Here is a 22,046-nt window from a genome sequence, read left to right on the forward strand (position 1 = left end):
GCAGTATAGTAGGAGGAAAAGAAAGAAAAGTAAGAGACTAGCCCTCCTGGCAATCTGCAAGACCCACTTGTCTATTGTTATAGATCTCCAGCGGGGGGAGATAATGACAAATTCTCTCACCCACTGGAGTAGTATGGTCCTGCAGAATCAGCCTAGGAGTGCTTGGAGGCTGCGGCTGCTGGGGGCAGTGTGGTAGACAACTTCTGGCCTCCATTTCGAGGACGGAATGTACCGTGTCCACATCCATGCGCGGCTTAGGTAGCCTGAGCAGGATGGTGGCTAGGATAGGGCTGACGTGGCTGGAAACCCCTTCCATTGCCACGAAACAGGCGAAAGGAAGACTGGCCATGAGGAGTGGAGGAGATGCCAAAGGATCTGGCCTTCGCTCGAGAGTCCCTGAACCGGACCAGATTCAGGGACTCTCCACAAAAAGGCGGATTCTATCTAAGGGCATGTCCATCAAATTGGCTTGGACATGCCCTGAGAAGCCAGTTGTACAAAGCCAGGAATGGCGTCTCAGGACCACAGTCGTTAAAATCCATCTGCCCAGCGAATCGGTTGTATCTAAACCACACCGTAAAGTGAATTTTTCTGCATCTCTCCTGTCCGTGACAGCTTGGGAGATCACAGCCCGGGCCCCCTCTGGGACTTGTGGCAGCACCTGCGCAACCATCTCCCAAAGAGATTGGGAGAAATGGCCCAATAAGCACCCGGTATTCACCGACCGCAATGCCAGACTGGAGGAAGAAAACATCTTCTTCCCAAATAAGTCCAGTCTCTTGGATTCCCTATCCGGAGGGGCGGAAGGGAATGCGCCTTCGGACGTGGAGGCCTGCACCAAACTTTCTGGGGTGGGGTGTTGGCTGAGGAACTTTGGGTCGCCCGAAGCTGGGTGATGGCGGTATGCAATCATCTTATTCACAGGAGCCCCTGTGCTGGGTTTGGACCATGTTCCTAAGTGCCTCATTAAAGGGCAAAAGGGGTTCAGAAGTGGATGCCCCAGGCGGAAGCACTTCAGTCAGGATATTAAGTCTTGACCTGCACTGAGGGCAGCTCCAGTCTTAGGACCTCAGCTGCCCTCTTAACCACCATGGCATAGGACACCCCCCTCCTCCGTAGCCACTGTAGACGGAGAGAGCATGCCAATGTGTGGGTAAGTATTCAGACCACTGGCTTCCCCAAGTTCCCCATGCCAGTCCATTGTCTCCTTAGAGACATCATGGTTCTCAAGAGGGTCTCCAGACTCCTCCTATTCCTCTCCTGAACCCAGCACATCCACAAAGTGCTCACGCAACAACATAGAGTGCCTGGGTTCTGTCGATGTCGGAATCGGCGTTGCTTGACGCCGTTACGGCTCTGTGTCCTTGAGGATGAGGACGAGGCTTGCACCACGGACAGCATCGGCGATGCCGTAGGCACAGACTTCAGGTTCGAGGTCGGGGAAGGTCACGTTGGCACGAATGGCATCGACCCGGATCCGGGATCAGATCCCTGAAGGCCCCAACGGCGCCGGAGCCGGCGTGGAACCAGATGGGGCCCCATCCAACCCTGTGAGTCCGAGGTCTCACCAGAGGGTTAGTTCCACTTAAATACGCGGCGCATGGCATTGTAAAACTCTTTAATTTGAGCTGGAGTCGCTCCATCTCCCGGAAAGGGTGGAAGGCAAGAAGTCGACTCTGGCTCCGCAGAACCGTGCCTAGAGCATTGGTGCTCCTTACCTTTCTCAACGACCGACGCCATGTGAAGTCAAAGTCCGCTTGGTTTTCTTCTTCTAGTGCCTCCTCCCCGAGTGTCCAGAGGACCTCGAATGGGTGGAAGAGGACTTAGGGCTCCGTGAGCAGTCCCGTGACCTCCTCTTCTTCGAATGGGACCGTGACCTCCACGGAGTCTCGCTTGACGGTGTTGACTACCGGGCCGCAAACAACTTCTTTGCTTGCTCCCTCAAGGTCTTCAGGGCCATCGCCAGACAGTCTGAACACGACCTCGTATTTTGGTCGCGTTCAAGACACCACAGACATATATGCGATGGGGATTAGTGACCGACATCATGCGGGAACAAGTCTCGCATGGTTTAAAACCTGTCTTTCTCAAAGACATTCCTCACACACAAAGTCGAATCCAAAAAATTCCGACAAAAGTCAAGAGAAAGCCTGCCAAAAAGCAGCAGAGGGGTAGCTCTTCCCGGATCGGCGCTTAACTGGCGCAGAAAGAAAAGAACTGACGTCTGCGCACCTGAGTGGCACCTATTTAGCCACCGCGACGTCATAACCGACGCTACCGACGACGTCACGCGGAGCCGAATGGAGCCACTTGACGTCGCACGCAAGGGTATTGCTCAGCAAAAGTTTCCGGATCCAGCCTGATGCCTGAGAAATCCAAAGGTAAGGAATCTGCAGCTAGAAGTCGCTATCAGGTGCATAAAATGATACAAGATTACACCTCCAATCTTTAAGCCATACCATCCTCACTTAAGCACTCCGGTGGGGAGGATTTCCATTACTTCTGGTGCTTGATGAGGAGGGACTTGTGCCACACATTACACATATACAAAACATAACCGCTGCCCTGCACAATAAAAGGCAGACATGTCAGAAAACACAAAATGAAAGAGGAGTGCCTCACCATTATATAGGTATGGGAGTAAACCGAGATTAGATTTGGTTTTATATTCTGTACTTACATTCTCCTGTGTTCCCAGATCCGGTTTATGCCAAGTTTCAATTTTAATGAGGAAATCATCTTTCATGTATTCGTTCTGTAATTGGAAGAGAAATGGTAGAGTGTTTACCCCTCAGCTGGTACTTACTCAAAGGGTTGCACTTTTATACCACTTAAATAATGAAAAGCAGAGACTTCCTGCACAACTGGTCTGTGGTTTGTAAGTATAGATTGGCCCCAATTCATATCTGATGTGAAGTGAGGAAATTGATTATCTTTCCTACAGACAAAGCTATGTTGGAATCACAGACTGCATCCCCTCAAATTACATTTGATGAGTAGAGTGGATGTGGGCTCTTCTGGGCATTCAGAACTACTTATGAAGTAGGAGAAAGGCAGGAGGTTCTAGGTATTACACCATTAGGGTCACATGTGAAGTGGCTGTGATAATCATGACTGAGACAAATTCATCAAAGTTGGGAGTAGTTCCACCGGACCTTCAGTCATAAATAAGGGAAGATCTCGTCATGAATAGGAGCAGAGCTAAAATGAAGAAGGGCCTTGTGTACTTTGTAGAAGACAACCATTGGATGGTTCAGAGTCACACAAGGTGGTAGGGGAACCATCATTAGTTCACAGATTGGTTGGCCAACATCATCAGAGCATCTAAGGGTGGTGGGCATGGGGCTACCTCTCAACTTCAGTCACCTATGATGAGGCTAAGGGCCAATTCTAGCCTCTAATGAACCACATGCAAAAGAGGGCGGAGAGGCTTATTAGAACCCCTGAGACACAAATAGAAGGGGGCCGGCTGATTATGGCCTTCAAAGCCACACATTAAGAGTGGGGTTAATCATGGGTTCAGGGTTACCTATAACAATTAAGAATTTCTCAGTTGAGCCTTCAAAGCCGCAGGAAGCCCTCTTTTCCAAATGGGTGCTCAGAAGTACAAGTCCTGAACTTTTTCAAATCTCTTTTTACTGTTTCCCCTTCCCATCATCTTCTAGGGCAAAGGAGAAAAAAAGTCAATGCGCATGAAACACAGGAAGGATGTTGACAGTAGACTTCTACTTAACACCGACCCAGTCTATGAAGTCTGATTTTCCCAGTAAGGAAGCCACCCAGCAGCATCCAGGCGTGCTTCTGTGGATTTCAATAGTGCAGTAAAGGGGACTAAAAATTGAAGTGTTACTCACAATGCAAGCATGCAGTGATGAGAACTGGGGCCTAAACCATCCAAGTTACACTACCCTGCTTTATAAAAATCTGAGAGCATGTTTTATTACTGATTTTTCTTAAAGGACTTGAATTAGTCATATGCAATAAAATGTGTTCATTCATTCTACCGATGTGTTTGTTCCACAATATATCATAGGCAGGAGAGAAGGCAATACATCCTGTATGCACGTTTCAACTCTGAACCACTGATAACTAAAGGAGAGATATAGATTGTATCAAGAAAGCAAAATGTGACAACGCTGTCAATGGGACTATGCAGAAGGTATTCTCCCATTAGTATCACAGCTGCAGAGTTCTTTGAGGCCATGTATGTACATAAGATGGAGAGAGTAGAAAATACCCAGCTGATAACCGAAAAAAGGTAACACACTCACCGTAATAACTGAGAAAAACAGGGAAACATGGAAAAAAGAAAACAACCACATTAAAAACAGAATTATCAGTGCAAAATTCCAACACACACATCATGTTTTCAGATTATTAAATACCCACAATGAACTAAAAGTTAAACCCAAACAATCATACGACAGCCGACTCACAACTGGAGTCTACACCCAATCATATTAGAAACTAATCTCTATGGGAACAGGCGACAGAGTTTCACATTCATCATTTCTTGAATGTCGGTTGTCCTGGACCCAGGTAAAATTCCACATACGCCAAGTTCTTAGTACATTACCATTTAAAAATACAATGTAACTAACACTGAAGAAACAATGTCCCGCTTCTGCTATACATTACAAATAAGAGTAACACACCTATTAACAGCTTAATAACAAGGCAGTAAAATAGATTGTGCTGGCAGTTCCTGTGGCCGAGATATGGATCTAAAATGCATTGAAAGAGTTTAAGCACTAGGTACAAAAAATATAAATATTGCCAATATTATCCGATGGGTGGCCTGTCAAAGTAGTTTGTCACATTGTTGTCCTCCATTTCTCCGCTTCAGAATCTCTTGACTGGAATACTCAGCTGGGCTATAAGAAGATATGGACCATCTTTACACTGCCTTTTCAAAGGATGAAACTCAATTCAGGGGAAGCCGAAAGCACTCACTTGTCCATTGCTGAGACTGCCTCCTCTGAACTGAATTATTATTTTTATTACTACTAATCACGCAAGAAATGTCAGTAACTTCACTGCGAACAAGAGCAAGAAAAGGAATGGAGAACCAGTGCCAATCTGAATTAAACAGCCTTCTAAAGCATTCTTGCATCACTAATTGTCCTGGGAAGCATAGCAAAGGACATGTGACAATTGTTAAATGGCTGCCATCAAAGACACTAGTTTTGTGTTGTCAAGCAGAGCAGCATTAAAGCAAAAGGCCGATTTCTCACCCTCCCCAACCCCAAGTAAACCTGAGGAATTACTTGCTTTCTTTACAGACCGCAACATGAAATGTGCATCCTGAAAATCCAAAGAACATAAGCAAATGTTAAACTGGACTGTTATCAATACATACACCAGTGTCAGCATCACATTCTTTTGGAATGAAATGTCTAGTTTAAATAATACAAATATTGTACTTCCCAGAGCCCTCCACTTTTTTCCCCCAACCGGTGAAACAAGAAGCAATTGTTGATTGTAGGGAACATTTTATCCCTAATGGAGGAGCATGCATCCCCAAAGATAGAGTGACCAGGTTGCTGAGCCAAGTCAGTAGAGCTTTTTTTAGCCTCTCACGAGGTCTATAGGGGCAGGTTTGGTGTTCCTCACATTGCCTGACCTTTGTAAGGTGTTTGGCAGGAGAGGGAGTCACTGGTCTGGTCTACAGACTTAAAGTGATCCATAAAAATCAGACATTAACTGCAAAAGTTATGTTTCTCTTTGATCCTTCTTCTTTGTGAAAAGATCAAACACATTTATCACATCAAACAGCAAGTCTGTCCTGGACCTCCTACAACCAGGTGCAGCACAGCATGGAGCTGGTGTTCATGGACCATACAGTGGTGGTGATGTGGTCTCTTGCATTAGCAGTTTATTCCCCGCAACCTCTTTGCAAACCTATGCTCTTCCTAGATATGCTTAGGCAGCAAGAAGGCATAGTGGTTTAACTCATGTCAAAGTTGTAAACCACAATTTGTCATAATCACAAACCACATTGTTAGAGGACCTCAATAGCACATAACCCAACCAAAGCAAGAGTGTTTACTGCCATTTTTTAATCAGACTTTGAGGGATTGCGGGTGGCAGTGGTGCATTATAGTTCAGTGATCGAAGCCTTGTCAATTGCACCCAATAAGCAGGGCACTTTTGTGTGAATGTTTCCCTACCTAACTCACCAGTAGAATTCCAACAAGTCTGCTACAACTAGGGCAGAAAGGGAGCAAGAGTCTGCCTCTCCTTCTACGTTGGGCTTTACTACCCAAAAGTGAAGTTAGCTGGCTGGTGCAAGAAGAATACTCATTACTTAAGCTGTGGGCATAGAAGTGATAGCCAGCTATCACACACCTCCCTACTTATACCAAAGGAAATCTATGGAGGAGAATACAGCTTCTACCAGTGAGTGAAGAGCAAGGGAAAAGAGGTTGCTTAAAACGAGGAAAGAATAGCACAACAGAACATAAGTTGTGAAGATAACCAAGGTGTGTGTGTGGGAGATTTGGTGTGTGAATGTGCCTATGGGTGGTAAGTCTTAGTGGCTTTGGAAGAACCAAGGAGTCTTCATCTCCCCCCAGAAGCCACACCCTATACAATCATCTTAGCCAATGTCCCACATCTGGCGGAGGGGTCTAGTGAGCATTGGTCTAATTTAAAAAATAAAGCTTTGTACTTCCTAGGTAGGAAGTTTGGGGCGACCCAACCACTTTTTGAAGAGTTTAAAATGGTCAGGCGTGTGCCCTGGGTTGGGCATGATCAAAAGGCCATAAGAGGTGACTGTGTTGTACTAAGTTTCAGGTCTCCCCTACTGGTAGAACGTATCCTGGAGCAGGCAACACACCTTGCTCCCTCCCAAGAAGAGATTCTAATCCTACCCCTAGCTTACTTCTACAGGCCAGTAAGGGTATTGACCCATATGTCACTACGTGGGTCCCATTGTGGCCCTTTATTGGGACCTCATCCAATTAGGTTAACTAATCGCTTTGCTGCACTGTCCACTCTGGAGGACAACGATTGACAGGGGGATGATTCAGTGTCGACCTGTCCTGTGTTAAACAGGAGTTTATCGCGGGTCTGTAGGGAGCCAGTTCTTCCCCTACAATCCTTGTCACAAGACAACGAACTGGCCCCTTCTGCTACACCTGTACCCATGAGTGTATCCCCCGTCTGCCTTATTAATGACCCCCCAACGGAGGCACAGTTAGCAAATTCGTAAAATATTAATGCCTGCTTGTTAGACCTGTCAGCCCTTTGGGTGGTCCCTCCTCATCATTATTTATTTTGTCCCACTTTTGCCTCAAACCCTGTTTGAATTTTTCCTTTTTGGGAACCACCAGACTTTTTCGTGTTGCTGCAGATTCAGGGAGCCATTTTAGCTACCCCTGAAACTTCTGTCTGAGGGCCTGGAGCACAAAATGGTGGCCACCTGTGACATCACCAGCATCCACTGGAACCTACCAGCACCTTCCAGAACATTCCAGAACTCTGTGACAGTTGGAGGCGGTTTAGAATGTTGGGAGGTTAAGACAGAGTGTTGGCAGTTGGAGCTGGCAGTTGGCACCTGACTGGTGAAGGGAGAGCAGCACAACAGTGAAGGAGGAAGGAGTGAAGCAGCAGGGGTGGAAACTTGTGCCTGGAGTGGGGTCCATAAACCCACCCTTGATACTAGTCCCTACTGATGGATCCCAGCCTGTAGCCCTGTGTGGGAAGAAGCCAGAAAAACTCATCCTAAGGACCTGGACAGCAGGAACAGGCCTTAGAAACAGAAAGCAGCAAGATCCTGACCTGGAAACTGGTTTCCCTGGAGTCCGGCGTCGAGTAGCCTGAGACCTGGAGCCCGAGGTGGAGAAGCGGCGCTGACTGAAGAAGCAGACGTCGTACCCGGAGCCGCCTGAGGTCGTAAGAGGGCGCCGACGGAGGTCGTGAGGAATACCAGAGGTCGAGGAGGAAGTCAACCGAGGTCGAGTGAGCGGCGTCATCGGAGGAGTGAAGTCCGCCCTCCGGAGTCGTCGGAGACCGAGGTGAAGTGTACCGGAGGTCGGGAGTGAGGATCGCACTCCGGAGTCGCCCGGAACCTGAGAGGAGGAGCACTGGAGGTCGGGGGTGAGGATCGCACCCCGGAGTCGCCGGAAGTCGACATCGAGGCCAGGCCGGCTGACGTCATCGAAGCCGAGAGCGCCATCGGACCGGAGCCGCCCGAAGTCGACATCGAGTAGAGACTGCCCGACGCCGTCGAATCGGAGGTCGAGATCGAACCGAGGCCGCCGACATCGGACCGGAACCGCCTACCGGCGTCGTCAAAGAACTGACATTGTGCCGAGGCCGCCGAGATCGAACCGGAACCGCCTCACGGCATCGACACGACTCCAGCGGCGTCGGAGCATCAGAAAAAGGGCAGTAAGTGGAGTAGAGGGCGCCTAAGGCCCTGTGGAGACCTGAGAGACTACTCTAAGGGGCTAGGGAGGTGCTGAAACCAACCTGACTGTGCCAGGGGTGAACTGGGACTAACCTAGAGAGGTTGTGTGGAGAGAGAAAGCCAGGGCACTGGTATTCCCCCCTTGATCTACCTCAGTTTAGGCCTCAGCCTTGTCCCAGCCAGGGAGTAGCCCCCCTCAAGCCTTCCACAACCCTACAAGCTGTGCCTGGGCCAAATCAGCCCTTAGGAATTGAAAAGTGATCTGATTACATGAGTGTTGCTGTATACTTTTAATTATTTATTGGGGGCACTGTATTTATTGTGTTTTACCTATTTATTGCTTTACTATATTTATTGGTCCACAGGACTTGTTGGTGCGCAGTATTTATTGGTACAGTATTTATTGCCTCCGAATATTTAATTGCCTGTATTACCTGCACTTATATTTATGTCCTTTATATTTATGATCACCCCTATTTATTGAATCTTCAGACAGTATTTATTTGACCTGCACTATTTAAAATTTGTATATTGTGATTGACTTATTTATTTTTCCAATCAGCAACTAAGAGAAAAAGATAAAGAGAGATATTTTCATAATTTTTACGGTGTAGAGTCGTTTTTGGAACGGATGCACGCATGGTTATTGTATGGGTATATTGTATGCTTAGCACGGTGCCTGATTCCTGACCACTCGAGCCAAGCTACCACAGTGTGTTCGGGAAGTCCACCACCACCCCTTCTAGTGTGGGAGTGGTTTTCCAACATAAATTGGTGTTCAGTGGTGGGATAGAGCTGTGCCTACATATACTCAACAATAACTGTGGGTAGTCCATAGGCCTACACCGGGAGTTTTCTCAAAGCGGCCTTCCTAATTGTGGGATTTTGTTTTTTCCAAATTTACTCTGGTGGTGGGAGGAGGTATTATTAAAGGTACCCCCCTGCATTGTTACTGCACAAAACCTGTCCTCTAACCTGAGTGGGCGAGATGGAGTTTGTACTAGAAAATCTAGAAACGTACACTGTGGCCCAACTCAGGGAGTTTTGCCAGCGGGAGGGGGTGTACTGTCCCCCAGGAGCAAAGAAGGGTGCACTCCAAACCAGCTTAAGGGCTTGGGGGGAGGCACGCAGGGAAAGCAAGGCTGAGGAGGAAGACAGGGATGGAGAGCCTGACCCCGAGGGGGCTGAGATGTACCAACCTGAGGTGGGGAACCTGTCAGCAGGGCCCAGGACACTTTCTAGGAAGGGCAGCACTGTCTCTAGTGGGGGCTTATCCGAAGTGGAGTTAGCAGATCGGAGGGAGAAAAGACAGCTCACATGGGACTTAGCAAAGCTGGAGAAGGAGAAGGAGGAACAGAGGATGGCTCATGAGACGGAGAAACAGAAGATGGCTCATGAGATAAGACTGAAAGAGATAGAGCTTCAGATCCTAAGAATTGGGGCACCAACTGTTCCTAATGGTGGCAGCAAAGACCAAGAGATCACCAGGGAATCCAAACCCTACCTGCCAAAGGACATAGTAGCTAGCTATGGGTTGGGTGATGATATCGCCAAGTGGCTAGCGGCCTATGAGGTCTCGTTAAGGGCCCATGGGGTTCCAGAGAAGTACTGGGGAGGGGGATTGTATAAGTACATGCCTCCAGCTGGTAGGGATGCTTTATTGGCCCTCGAAGAGGATGAGCAGACCCACTACCCCACCATGAAACTGGCGCTCATCAGAAAGTTTGGACTAACACCTGAAAAGTACAGACAGAAGTTCAGGGGTAGTCACAAACTGGGCACACAGAATTGGGTGGACTTCCTGGACTATGCAAAGAAGGCACTGGAAGGTTGGATTCAGGGCAGTGAAGTGAGGAACTACGAGGAGTTGTTTGACCTAGTACTGAAGGAACACCTGCTCGAGAAATGTTTCCCTGAACTGCGGCAACACCTGGTGGATAGCAAGCTGACCAGTCCCCGGAAGCTTGCTGAGGAGGCGGACATTTGGGCTAGTACCCGGGTGTCCACAAGGGGGACTGGAGGGGATACTCAAAAGGCCGGACAGGGCGCCCCCCAGAAGAAAGAGGGAGGGGAAAAGAAAAAGGAGTTCTCCAAAAGCCCCCAAAATAGCTTCCAAGGAAAGGGAACAGGATTCACCCCTAGGGCTAACCCACCCAGAAACCCTAATCCTGGCCAGAGTCAGCAGCCAAGGGTTGTCCATTGCTACGAGTGCGGTGGCGTTGGACACTATAAAGGAGATCCGAAGTGTCAGAAACGATCACCCCCTCCCACTGGAGGAAAGACCCCCGGAGTAGCTAGTGTAGTGCTCGGGGAGGAGATGCCCTTAACTAAGGGAAGGGAGTGGGCGGGTGTCACTTTAGTGTCCCTGGGAGAACGGGAGATGGTTCCTAAGATCCAGGTGCCCGCAAATACCGCAAAGTATGGGCAGTGGATCACCATCAACGGCCAAAGAGGGGAGGCTCTGAGAGACACAGGAGCCAGTATGACTATGGTGCGTAGCCAGCTGGTGTCTCCAGAGCAGGTAATTCCCGATGTACTCCACCCAGCCGCGATGGCTGACGGCAGAACAGGCCACTATCCCGTGGCCGAGGTTCCCTTTGAATGGGGGGGGGGTTGCAGGTTCACTTCGAGTTGCCGTAAGCCCTGCCGTGCCAGTCGATTGTCTGCTGGGGAATGACATGGAGCACAACGCTTGGAAGGAGGTGGAATACCGGACTCACACCGAGATGCTGGGTACACCTGACTGGGCCTGTGTTAGCACAAGGTCCGCGACTACCCGAAGAGGGAGTTCATTCCGGCTGGAGCCTGGAACAAAGGCCCAGCCAGCTGCCAGTCAAGGGAAGAACCGAGGACAGGAGGAGCCTGCCTCGGCGTCTCCACCCCGTAGAACGGATAGGCCACCGGAGGTGGTGGACCAGGAGTCTGCGGAGGGGGACGTTACCAACCTGGAGGACCTACCCATCCCGGCCGAGTGGCACGTGGAGGGAGGCCCGTCCAGGGAGGAATTCTGCCAGGGCCAGAGGGAATGCCCTACCCTTGAGGGGCTGAGGCGACAGGCCGAAGCCCAGGCAGCAGGGAACGTTGAAGGGAACTACAGTGTTTACTGGGAGGATGGCCTCCTCTACAGTGAACCCAAGGCACCCCTACACGGATCGTCACGAGCCTTGGTAGTTCCTCAACGTTATCGAGCCTTCCTTTTGGAGTTGGCTCACGAGATACCATTGGCAGGACACCTGGGGCAAGACAAGACCTTCGCCCGTCTTGTCCCACACTTTTATTGGCCTCAGATGAAAGTGTCGTCCGATACCTACTGCCGGACATGTGTGTCTTGCCAAGCCAGTGGGAAAACAGGGGTGAAGCTGAAAGCTCCCCTGGAACCACTTCCTGTCGTTAGCACCCCCTTTGAAAGGGTGGGCATCGACATTGTGGGTCCATTAGATCCACCAACTACAGCTGGTCACAGGTTTATCCTGGTTCTGGTGGATCATGCCACACGGTACCCAGAGGCAATACCTCTGAGGACCATAACAGCACCTGTTGTGGCTAGGGCCCTGATGGGAATCTTTACCCGAGTGGGTTTTCCCAAGGAAGTTGTGTCCGACAGGGGGACCAACTTCATGTCAGCATATATGCGGGCAATGTGGAAGGAGTGTGGAGTGACCTACCGGTTCACAACTCCTTACCACCCCCAGACCAATGGTCTGGTGGAAAGGTTTAACAAAACCTTAAAAGGCATGATCAGAAGTCTGCCTGAAAGCCTGCGGAGGAAATGGGACGTCCTCCTACCCTGTTTACTCTTTTCATACAGGGAAGTGCCACAGAAGGGAGTGGGCTTCAGCCCCTTCGAGCTTCTGTATGGGCACCCTGTACGTGGACCTCTTAACCTGGTGAGAGACGGATGGGAAAGAACTCCCAGAAAGCTCCCCCAGGATGTGGTGAGCTACATGCTGGCCTTCCGGAGCCAAATGGCTAAGTTGTGGAAGCAAGCTTCTGACAACTTGGAAGCCAGCCAAGCAGTAATGAAGGCGTGGTATGACCACAACGCTCACCCGGTGGAGTTGGAGCCTGGCCAGAAGGTGTGGGTGATCGAACCAGGAGAGCTTAGTGCCCTCCAGGATCGCTGGTCAGGACCCTTTGAGGTGTTGGAGAAGAAGGGTAAGGCTACCTACTTGGTGGACCTGAAGACCCCTCGTCAGCCCCTGCGGGTGCTGCATGCCAACCGCCTCAAACCCCACCACGAGAGGCCCGAAGTCATCTTGATGATGGTGACTGACGGAGGAGAGGACGTGGAAAGCGAGCCTCTCCCTGATCTGTTTGCGTCTCAAGAAAATGATGGGTCGGTGGAGGGAGTGATTCTCTCCCCATCTCTAACTCCTGAACAGCAGGAGGACTGTCGCCAGGTCCTGGGGCAGTACTCTTCGTTGTTCTCCCTTGTCCCGGGTAGGACTCACCTGTGCGTCCATGACGTGGACACAGGAGACAGCCCACCTGTGAAGTCCAAGATCTACCGGATGTCAGACAAGGTGAAGGCCAGCATTCATAGTGAGGTCACTAAGATGCTGGAGCTAGGAGTGGTTGAACCTTCTAGCAGCCCCTGGTCCAGTCCGGTGGTGTTAGTACCAAAAGCTGCACCACCGGGTGCCCAACCAGAACTGAGGTTCTGTGTGGACTACCGGGGACTGAATTCAGTGACAAAAACTGATGCTCATCCGATCCCTAGGGCGGATGAATTGATTGACCGGCTGGGAGCTGCCCAATATCTAAGTACCTTTGACCTTACTTCGGGGTACTGGCAGATCTCTTTGACTGATGGAGCAAGGGAAAGGTCAGCCTTCTCCACGCCCAATGGCCACTACCAGTTCTGTGTGATGCCCTTTGGGCTCAAGAACGCACCTGCCACGTTTCAGCGCCTGGTAAACCAGATCCTCACCGGAATGGAGAGTTTCTCTGCTGCTTATCTGGATGACATAGCCGTCTTCAGTAACAGCTGGGAGGATCACTTGCGTCGCCTGCAAGCTGTTCTCCAGGCCCTGAGACAAGCTGGATTGACGATCAAGGCCAGCAAGTGCCAGATCGGGCAGGGGTCGGTAGTGTACCTTGGACACTTGGTGGGTAGGGGAGCGGTGCAACCCCTCCAGGCGAAGATCGAGGCCATCATGGCCTGGGAACCCCCCCAAGACACAGACTGAGGTCCGAGCATTTTTGGGCCTCACGGGATATTACCGCCGCTTCGTGAAGGGGTACGGTACCATCGTAGCCCCCCTCACGGAGCTCACGTCCAAGAAACAACCTCGACGGGTAGTCTGGACGGAGGCTTGTCAGCAAGCCTTTGAGAGATTGAAGAAAGCCATGTGCGAGGCCCCGGTCTTAAGGGCCCCAGACTTTTCCAGGAAGTTCATTGTCCAGACAGATGCATCAGAACATGGCATTGGGGCAGTGTTATCGCAACTCAACGAAGAGGGCCTGGATCAACCCGTGGTCTTCCTATCCAGGAGACTACTTCCCAGGGAACAGAAGTGGAGTGCAATAGAGCGTGAAGCCTTTGCAGTGGTATGGGCTCTGAAGAAGTTGCGGCCATACCTGTTTGGCTCGCACTTCCTGGTTCAGACCGACCACAGACCCCTTCGCTGGCTGATGCAGATGAAGGGGGAGAATCCCAAGTTGTTGAGGTGGTCTATTTCCCTACAGGGGATGGACTTTCAGGTGGAACATCGGCCTGGAGTGGACCACGCCAATGCAGACGGTCTCTCAAGGTATTTCCGCCTTAGTGATGAGAACTCCCAAGGGGTTGGGTAGCTCTCCCCACTTTCAGCTGGGGGGGACGCGTGTTAGACCTGTCAGCCCTTTGGGTGGTCCCTCCTCATCATTATTTATTTTGTCCCACTTTTGCCTCAAACCCTGTTTGAATTTTTCCTTTTTGGGAACCACCAGACTTTTTCGTGTTGCTGCAGATTCAGGGAGCCAATTTAGCTACCCCTGAAACTTCTGTCTGAGGGCCTGGAGCACAAAATGGTGGCCACCTGTGACATCACCAGCATCCACTGGAACCTACCAGCACCTTCCAGAACATTCCAGAACTCTGTGACAGTTGGAGGCGGTTTAGAATGTTGGGAGGTTAAGACAGAGTGTTGGCAGTTGGAGCTGGCAGTTGGCACCTGACTGGTGAAGGGAGAGCAGCACAACAGTGAAGGAGGAAGGAGTGAAGCAGCAGGGGTGGAAACTTGTGCCTGGAGTGGGGTCCATAAACCCACCCTTGATACTAGTCCCTACTGATGGATCCCAGCCTGTAGCCCTGTGTGGGAAGAAGCCAGAAAAACTCATCCTAAGGACCTGGACAGCAGGAACAGGCCTTAGAAACAGAAAGCAGCAAGATCCTGACCTGGAAACTGGTTTCCCTGGAGTCCGGCGTCGAGTAGCCTGAGACCTGGAGCCCGAGGTGGAGAAGCGGCGCTGACTGAAGAAGCAGACGTCGTACCCGGAGCCGCCTGAGGTCGTAAGAGGGCGCCGACGGAGGTCGTGAGGAATACCAGAGGTCGAGGAGGAAGTCAACCGAGGTCGAGTGAGCGGCGTCATCGGAGGAGTGAAGTCCGCCCTCCGGAGTCGTCGGAGACCGAGGTGAAGTGTACCGGAGGTCGGGAGTGAGGATCGCACTCCGGAGTCGCCCGGAACCTGAGAGGAGGAGCACTGGAGGTCGGGGGTGAGGATCGCACCCCGGAGTCGCCGGAAGTCGACATCGAGGCCAGGCCGGCTGACGTCATCGAAGCCGAGAGCGCCATCGGACCGGAGCCGCCCGAAGTCGACATCGAGTAGAGACTGCCCGACGCCGTCGAATCGGAGGTCGAGATCGAACCGAGGCCGCCGACATCGGACCGGAACCGCCTACCGGCGTCGTCAAAGAACTGACATTGTGCCGAGGCCGCCGAGATCGAACCGGAACCGCCTCACGGCATCGACACGACTCCAGCGGCGTCGGAGCATCAGAAAAAGGGCAGTAAGTGGAGTAGAGGGCGCCTAAGGCCCTGTGGAGACCTGAGAGACTACTCTAAGGGGCTAGGGAGGTGCTGAAACCAACCTGACTGTGCCAGGGGTGAACTGGGACTAACCTAGAGAGGTTGTGTGGAGAGAGAAAGCCAGGGCACTGGTATTCCCCCCTTGATCTACCTCAGTTTAGGCCTCAGCCTTGTCCCAGCCAGGGAGTAGCCCCCCTCAAGCCTTCCACAACCCTACAAGCTGTGCCTGGGCCAAATCAGCCCTTAGGAATTGAAAAGTGATCTGATTACATGAGTGTTGCTGTATACTTTTAATTATTTATTGGGGGCACTGTATTTATTGTGTTTTACCTATTTATTGCTTTACTATATTTATTGGTCCACAGGACTTGTTGGTGCACAGTATTTATTGGTACAGTATTTATTGCCTCCGAATATTTAATTGCCTGTATTACCTGCACTTATATTTATGTCCTTTATATTTATGATCACCCCTATTTATTGAATCTTCAGACAGTATTTATTTGACCTGCACTATTTAAAATTTGTATATTGTGATTGACTTATTTATTTTTCCAATCAGCAACTAAGAGAAAAAGATAAAGAGAGATATTTTCATAATTTTTACGGTGTAGAGTCGTTTTTGGAACGGATGCACGCATGGTTATTGTATGGGTATATTGTATGCTTAGCACGGTGCCTGATTCCTGACCACTCGAGCCAAGCTACCACAGTGTGTTCGGGAAGTCCACCACCACCCCTTCTAGTGTGGGAGTGGTTTTCCAACACTGCTCATCAATATCTTCCTGGAATATAGCCGGACTTCATTCTAAACTGGCTTCTCCTGACTGGGTGGCGTTTGTAGATCGGGTCGACATTTGGTGCTTCCAAGAAACATGGGCAGTTGACCCGATTTATCGAGTAGGGTACCTAAACTTTTATAAAGCAGCTACGAGGGGTATCAGAGGCAGACCGGTGGGTGGCTTGTCAATATGGGTACGCCAACGTGAAGGTATAGAAGTAAGGGAAGTCCCTACGGATAGCCCTGATATATTGGCCATACATATTTCCTCTACTAGGGGCCTCAACGTCTATATATTTAACACTTACCTTAGGGGTGTTCCAGGTGGAAAATGCCCTCCCCCCGTTTTTGTATTGGACCAAACTCTACGAATTTTGCCTAGAACTGGCCACAGGATAGTGGCAGGTGACTTTAATGCCTGTTTCGAACCGCTTGGCTTCGATGATGGGCTTCTTTCAGAGGCTGAGGATTCCGTGTGGGGCATTCCCCAATTAGAATTAAACCCCATAGGCAAATGGTCACAAATAGCCCTGTTCCTAAAAGGGCTCTGTTTGGAAATGGGGTTGCGTGCTGTCAATGGAAGAACACCATCGGATAGGGTTGGCAAGTTCACCTTTGATAACGGAAGAAGTAGGAGCAGAATCAACTATATTTTAGTTAATTGTGAGCTATGGGCAGATGTCATTGACATGGTTGTGACGGACAGGCTAGAGAGTGATCACAATCCCCTGATGCTGACCCTTTCCGATAGCAGTTTTTCAGGAGGTGCTACGGATGATGTATGCTCCTTTCAGGTCCAAGTCACCATGTCAAACGATTTGAGAAGGGTCCGTTGGCCTAAGATTGCCCCTGATCCTACTGCTAGGGCTGCTATTAGGGTACTGGTTAATGATGCTCTGTCTAAGTTGTCTAATTGTGACTCAAAGGAAGAGATTATTAACTGCACCCCAGACATACATTGTGAATTATTTACTGCTCTTAAAATCTTTTTCACTAAAAATGTCCCAGCCACTGTTAAACCCATTAGCCAGCGGGAAAACACGTGGTTTGATGCAGGGTGCAGAAAGTCACGTAAAGCCCTAATTCAAGCAATCAAATTAAGGGAGCCGATATTGATCAGGAGCTGTAGAGCCGCATATAAATCTGCCCAAAGGGCAGCTAAGTTAAACTGGGATGAATCTCGCTGGCGTGAGTTATTTGAGGCTTGTGTGGGCAGAAACATGTGCCATTTTTGGCACCTTTTGAAATGGGGCAGTAACCCGCAGGCTGTGACCCCGGCCAACCATGTTGTACCCGACCAGTGGGTTAGTTACTTTGAAAATCAGTTTAAGTCCACTAATACCTCACTTAATGCCTCGCTGCATCTCAGTGATGCAGGTGTGTTAGAGTTTTCCTGTAGTGAGGTGACTCTAATACTAAAATCTCCCCAACGGTAAGGCCCCAGGTCCTGACTGCATACCTGCTGATTTATTTAAACAGGACTTGGATCTATGGGTCCCCTATCTAAAGAACTTAGCTAATGCCCTGGCCTGTGGTGCGTCGGCACCGGAATCTTGGTTCGGGGCTGAAATTTTGCCAATTTATAAGAAGGGCGATCGTTCAGTCCCCGCCAATTATCGCCCAATTAGCTTAATAGATGCGGCCCAAAAAATTACTGCGCGGTTGTTGTTGGGCCGCATCACTAGTTGGATCACTGATAATAATGTCCTGACGCCCCTTCAGGCCGGGTTTCGGTCACATGTTGGAACCTTAGACCAAGCCCTTAGGTTTACACTTTTATATTGGAAGGAAGACTATTTAGGGGGGGGTATGCTCTTTGCAGCATTTGTGGACCTAAGGTCCGCATTCGACTTGGTGCCTAGACCAAAACTGTGGGAGGCTCTTCGGGAGATGGGCATGCCTGCCGAATATCTGAGGCTTTTAGTTAAATTGCACACTAACACATATGCACAGGTTAGATGGGGTAAGCCTGGGGAAGTGACTACGAGATTCAAAGTGTCTAAAGGGGTCAGGCAAGGGTGTGTCCTGGCCCCTACACTGTTCTCCTTGTTCATCAATGGAGTAACTGGATACTTTTCTGACTGCCCGACTGATGCCCCCTCGGTGGCAGGAATGAAAGTGCCCCTGCTCATGTTCGCGGACGATACGCTCCTCATTTCTAAAACCCGACAGGGGCTTCAATTGGCCCTCTCTAGGTTTGAGTTATTCTGCCGCGAACATGAGCTCGAGGTCAACGTGGGGAAAACCAAATTTATGGTTCTTTGTGGCCCACGCCCCGTTAAAGCTAGGGTTGAAATGGGTGGTGCAAGGCTGGAACAGACCTCTACATTTACATATTTGGGGGTCACCTTTAGTGATAACCTAAGTTGGGGGCCCCAGATAGAATTGCTTAGGTTAAAGCACTCCCAACTTGGTGGTGCCTTATTAAAGGATCATATGCATTCCTGCACTAAACCCATTGCACCTGTGATACAAATTTATGGTTCTAAAATCCTCCCTGCAGTCATGTATGGCGCCGAGCTATGGGGGTTTAGTAATCTTGACTCCTTGAGGGTGGCCCAAAACAACTTCTTGAGATCATTGATAGGGCTACCCCCCTCCACCCCACGTATCCCCTTGTTATTCGATCTGGGCTGCCAACCCATAGAGGATATGATCCGGTATAGGCCCCTGGCGTTTTGGCGACGCCTATGGACTACCCCGGAGCTATCCATTTATGCTAAAGCGCTGCATGAGGTAAAGGATATGAGAGGCTCCCATAGAATTCGTTGGCTCACAGAAATCAAACTTATTCTGACAGAAATGGGCATGGGTGACTTGTGGTCCAACCCTGTGTCGGCTGCGTTTCCCCCTAAAAAAATATATAGGGATGCCTACTGGCTTTGGGCCTCACAAAAACGATTTACTCCTTCTACTGGTGGTTCCCTGACCTCAATTTATTTGTCTATTAAGGATCAATCATCTTTAGAAGTATATTGGGACGTAATAACCAAAAAGCTGGATCGGAAATTATACCACCAATTCAGAATTGGTACCCTTCCTTTAGGTTCCTTTACTTCTAGTTGGTCCTTAAATGGCACTGATAAATGCCCATCCTGTAAAAATTTGGTCGAAACAGAAGATCATTTTTTATTTGTATGCCCGGCATATTACCAACCTAGGCGAGTCTGGCTGCGACCTGTGTGTCGTGAACTAGGTGTCAGATCAGCCCAGGCCGCTAGAAGAATCCTAAAGACTGATACATCCTCTCTTGTGGTCATTGGTCTAGCCAAATATATTAGTTGGGCGTGGCTTATACGGAAAAGATGAAATTTTACCACTGGTTATACATACTATAGCGTAGCATTACCCCCAACTGTAGAATGAATTTCAAGTCAAAGTCTATGTATGTTTAATACTTTTTTATTGATCTTAACCTGTTATTTATTAAATAGTTTTTAGTCTCAATTGTTATAAATAATACATTAACTTTTTAATTGTATTTGATGAATTTTATATGTCTTTTAAGATGAAATACTCGAAATAAAGACTGTTTTGACTTGACTTGGTAAGTCTGCTTCAAAATTCTCAGAACCTGTTGAAGTAATGAAGGTAATTGGTTATGCGGTAATACAAAAGATAATCACATCTGGGATCTCAGTTGGGAGGTGAAAGTGAGATTGCGAGTTGGAGTACGGAAGAGGTACACAAATGAGCAGGACCGAGGGGAAATCAATGAGAACTACACTGAGGGAGATGATATTGTAAAGGAAATGTAAAGTGATCTTTGGTATATATGATCACTTATGCCTTGTTTACATTTTCTCTGTGCCATTGACTAGCTTTAGGTATAAATACAGTTGTAAAATCAAATAATTGCTTAACAGATCAACAGAACACTCTCTCATAAGATAACACAGCCCTTATAGCTGAACAGTATTGAAAACGCTAGTGCCCATTTGCTATAAAAACCATTTAAGGTGATTTATAAAGTCCCGTTCTCTTACAGTAAGCCTTTACTTGATTGTTTCGTGAAATCCAGTGCCCAAAACAAACAGTTCTCATTTTCATCAATCATTAATTAGTTATGAAATGGAAGGAAATATTTTTGGGAAAGGTCAATCAAATGTAATATCAGAGAAAGTCTGTCCTAAGCTGGACCTGTGACTATCATCTCTCTGCAGTGCAATATCTTAATTAATGCCTAATATTTTGCTTTGTAAAAAGTAAACCATGCAACCCTACATTGTGTGGTTTTTGCGAATGGGGAGGAGGGTGAGGTCTAGCAGTAGTATGGCCCCATTTTCTCTGACTGCCAGTACCTGAAGCCCTGCTTTGTTATTGCTGCAGCACCCAGAAGTGCCTTCTAGTCGATTGCTTCAGAATGCTACAATAGGGGCTGGACAGAAACAAGCTGCTGGCAGGGGAAGAGGAGTTTGTGGCGGAAACAGTGTCATACAATAGCCTTCTCTTCATGGCACAACACTGCACAGGGAAGATATCAGAAACCTCAGAGGTGGGAGGTAGAGCATGGTTTGTGGCAGCGAAGAAGAAACAACTGGAGGAAGCCCTAAGGAAGAGTGAAACATAGCACAACAGTGACGCTAATGAAAAGGAGCTGGACGGTAGTGAGGCTCTGTATTTGTTGCAACAAGATTGCCATGAAAGGTTAAAAAAGTTACCATTATTTCTAATACCCATAAACCTGTGATATTTCAGACTCCCAGCAATCTGCACTACCTGGCCACTGCTATACAGATTCGATTACCACAAACGTGTATGTTCTGACTCCTGTGTTAACCTGCACTCAGACCTAGTGGCCCAACACTCTCCACACAGGGTTACCCTTCTCTCTCAGACTTTTCATTCCCCCATCCCGCAGGCTCCTCACCTTCTGACATGCCATCATGCTGTGATCCCACACCCTGTTACTCAGTTCTCACCACGAAGGACCATCCTGCATTCTTAAGCCACCACCATCCCCGCATTCTCCCACCCCGCACTTTTCAAGAAGCGCCAGACTGTACTCTTCAGTCCTTTCCCACAATGGGACTCTGATAAATCCTTGTCATCCGATTTCAGCAGTTCTCAGAAACAGAAAAAAATGACTGAAGGACAGCTCACCACAAATATGTATTCTTTAATGAGCCCCTAAGACTTTGTTATGGGACCGAGACAACCATACAACATCTGACCATGTCCAATGCTGTGCTCTCCGAACCCAGACAACCCAGTGAAATGGTGATACCCCCTTCAACCCTCCATTTCGGACAAAATTAACACAAGTACGTCTTAAAAGATGTCTCCTCAAATCTAAACCACCTGCTGCCCACACCTACCACAAATTCTCTTCACCCAGCAATTTGAGCAACTCAAAAGTTTTGAGATACATTCCCCTAAGCCTCACTCCCGCTACATAGCGATTGCCAACTCTGTAACAGCCTGAGAACAGCTATCATCACAAATACGTCCACCTCGCCTCAAAAACTTAAAACCCACATCCGAACCACATTCAACCTCCCACACCACCTGGAAATGTTAGTCCCTCAGCCATAACTCAACAATATGCAGCATCCTCCCACACTCATTCTACTAGCAATACCCAACCCATTCAGAATTTGGTATTATCATTCACTAGATTCCTGCTAACAGGATGTGTTTGACCATCTGCATGTCAATTGGCAATATCAGACTTCGCCTGCAACCTGGCAATACCTGCCCCATGACATCATCAGGCAATGGATGACCACCCTCTAATCTTAGATAATATCAGACTACTCCAAGACACGTGAATAGCAAGCTACCGTACTCTGTGATCTGTTCCTTCCTCTTTCTAAAAACTCCTATATCCATATTCCATCAT

The 22,046-nt window shown here is 48.9% G+C and overlaps 1 protein-coding gene across 1 annotated transcript in view; it reads right to left on the reverse strand.

Annotated features, from left to right (window-relative positions):
• Positions 1 to 22,046, reverse strand: part of PITPNA (phosphatidylinositol transfer protein alpha) — a 230,081-nt gene that overhangs the window by 155,203 nt on the left and 52,832 nt on the right. Inside the window, exons 5-6 of the mRNA XM_085649058.1 lie at positions 4,272 to 4,279; positions 2,681 to 2,755 (exon numbers count right to left, since the gene is read on the reverse strand). Of these exons, the coding sequence (XP_085505184.1) occupies positions 2,681 to 2,755; positions 4,272 to 4,279 (83 nt within the window). The remainder of the gene's footprint in view (positions 1 to 2,680; positions 2,756 to 4,271; positions 4,280 to 22,046) is intronic.

The sequence above is a fragment of the Triturus cristatus genome, chromosome 3_2 (assembly GCF_964204655.1).
Source record: "Triturus cristatus chromosome 3_2, aTriCri1.1, whole genome shotgun sequence".
Classification (NCBI taxonomy): Eukaryota; Metazoa; Chordata; class Amphibia; order Caudata; family Salamandridae; genus Triturus; species Triturus cristatus.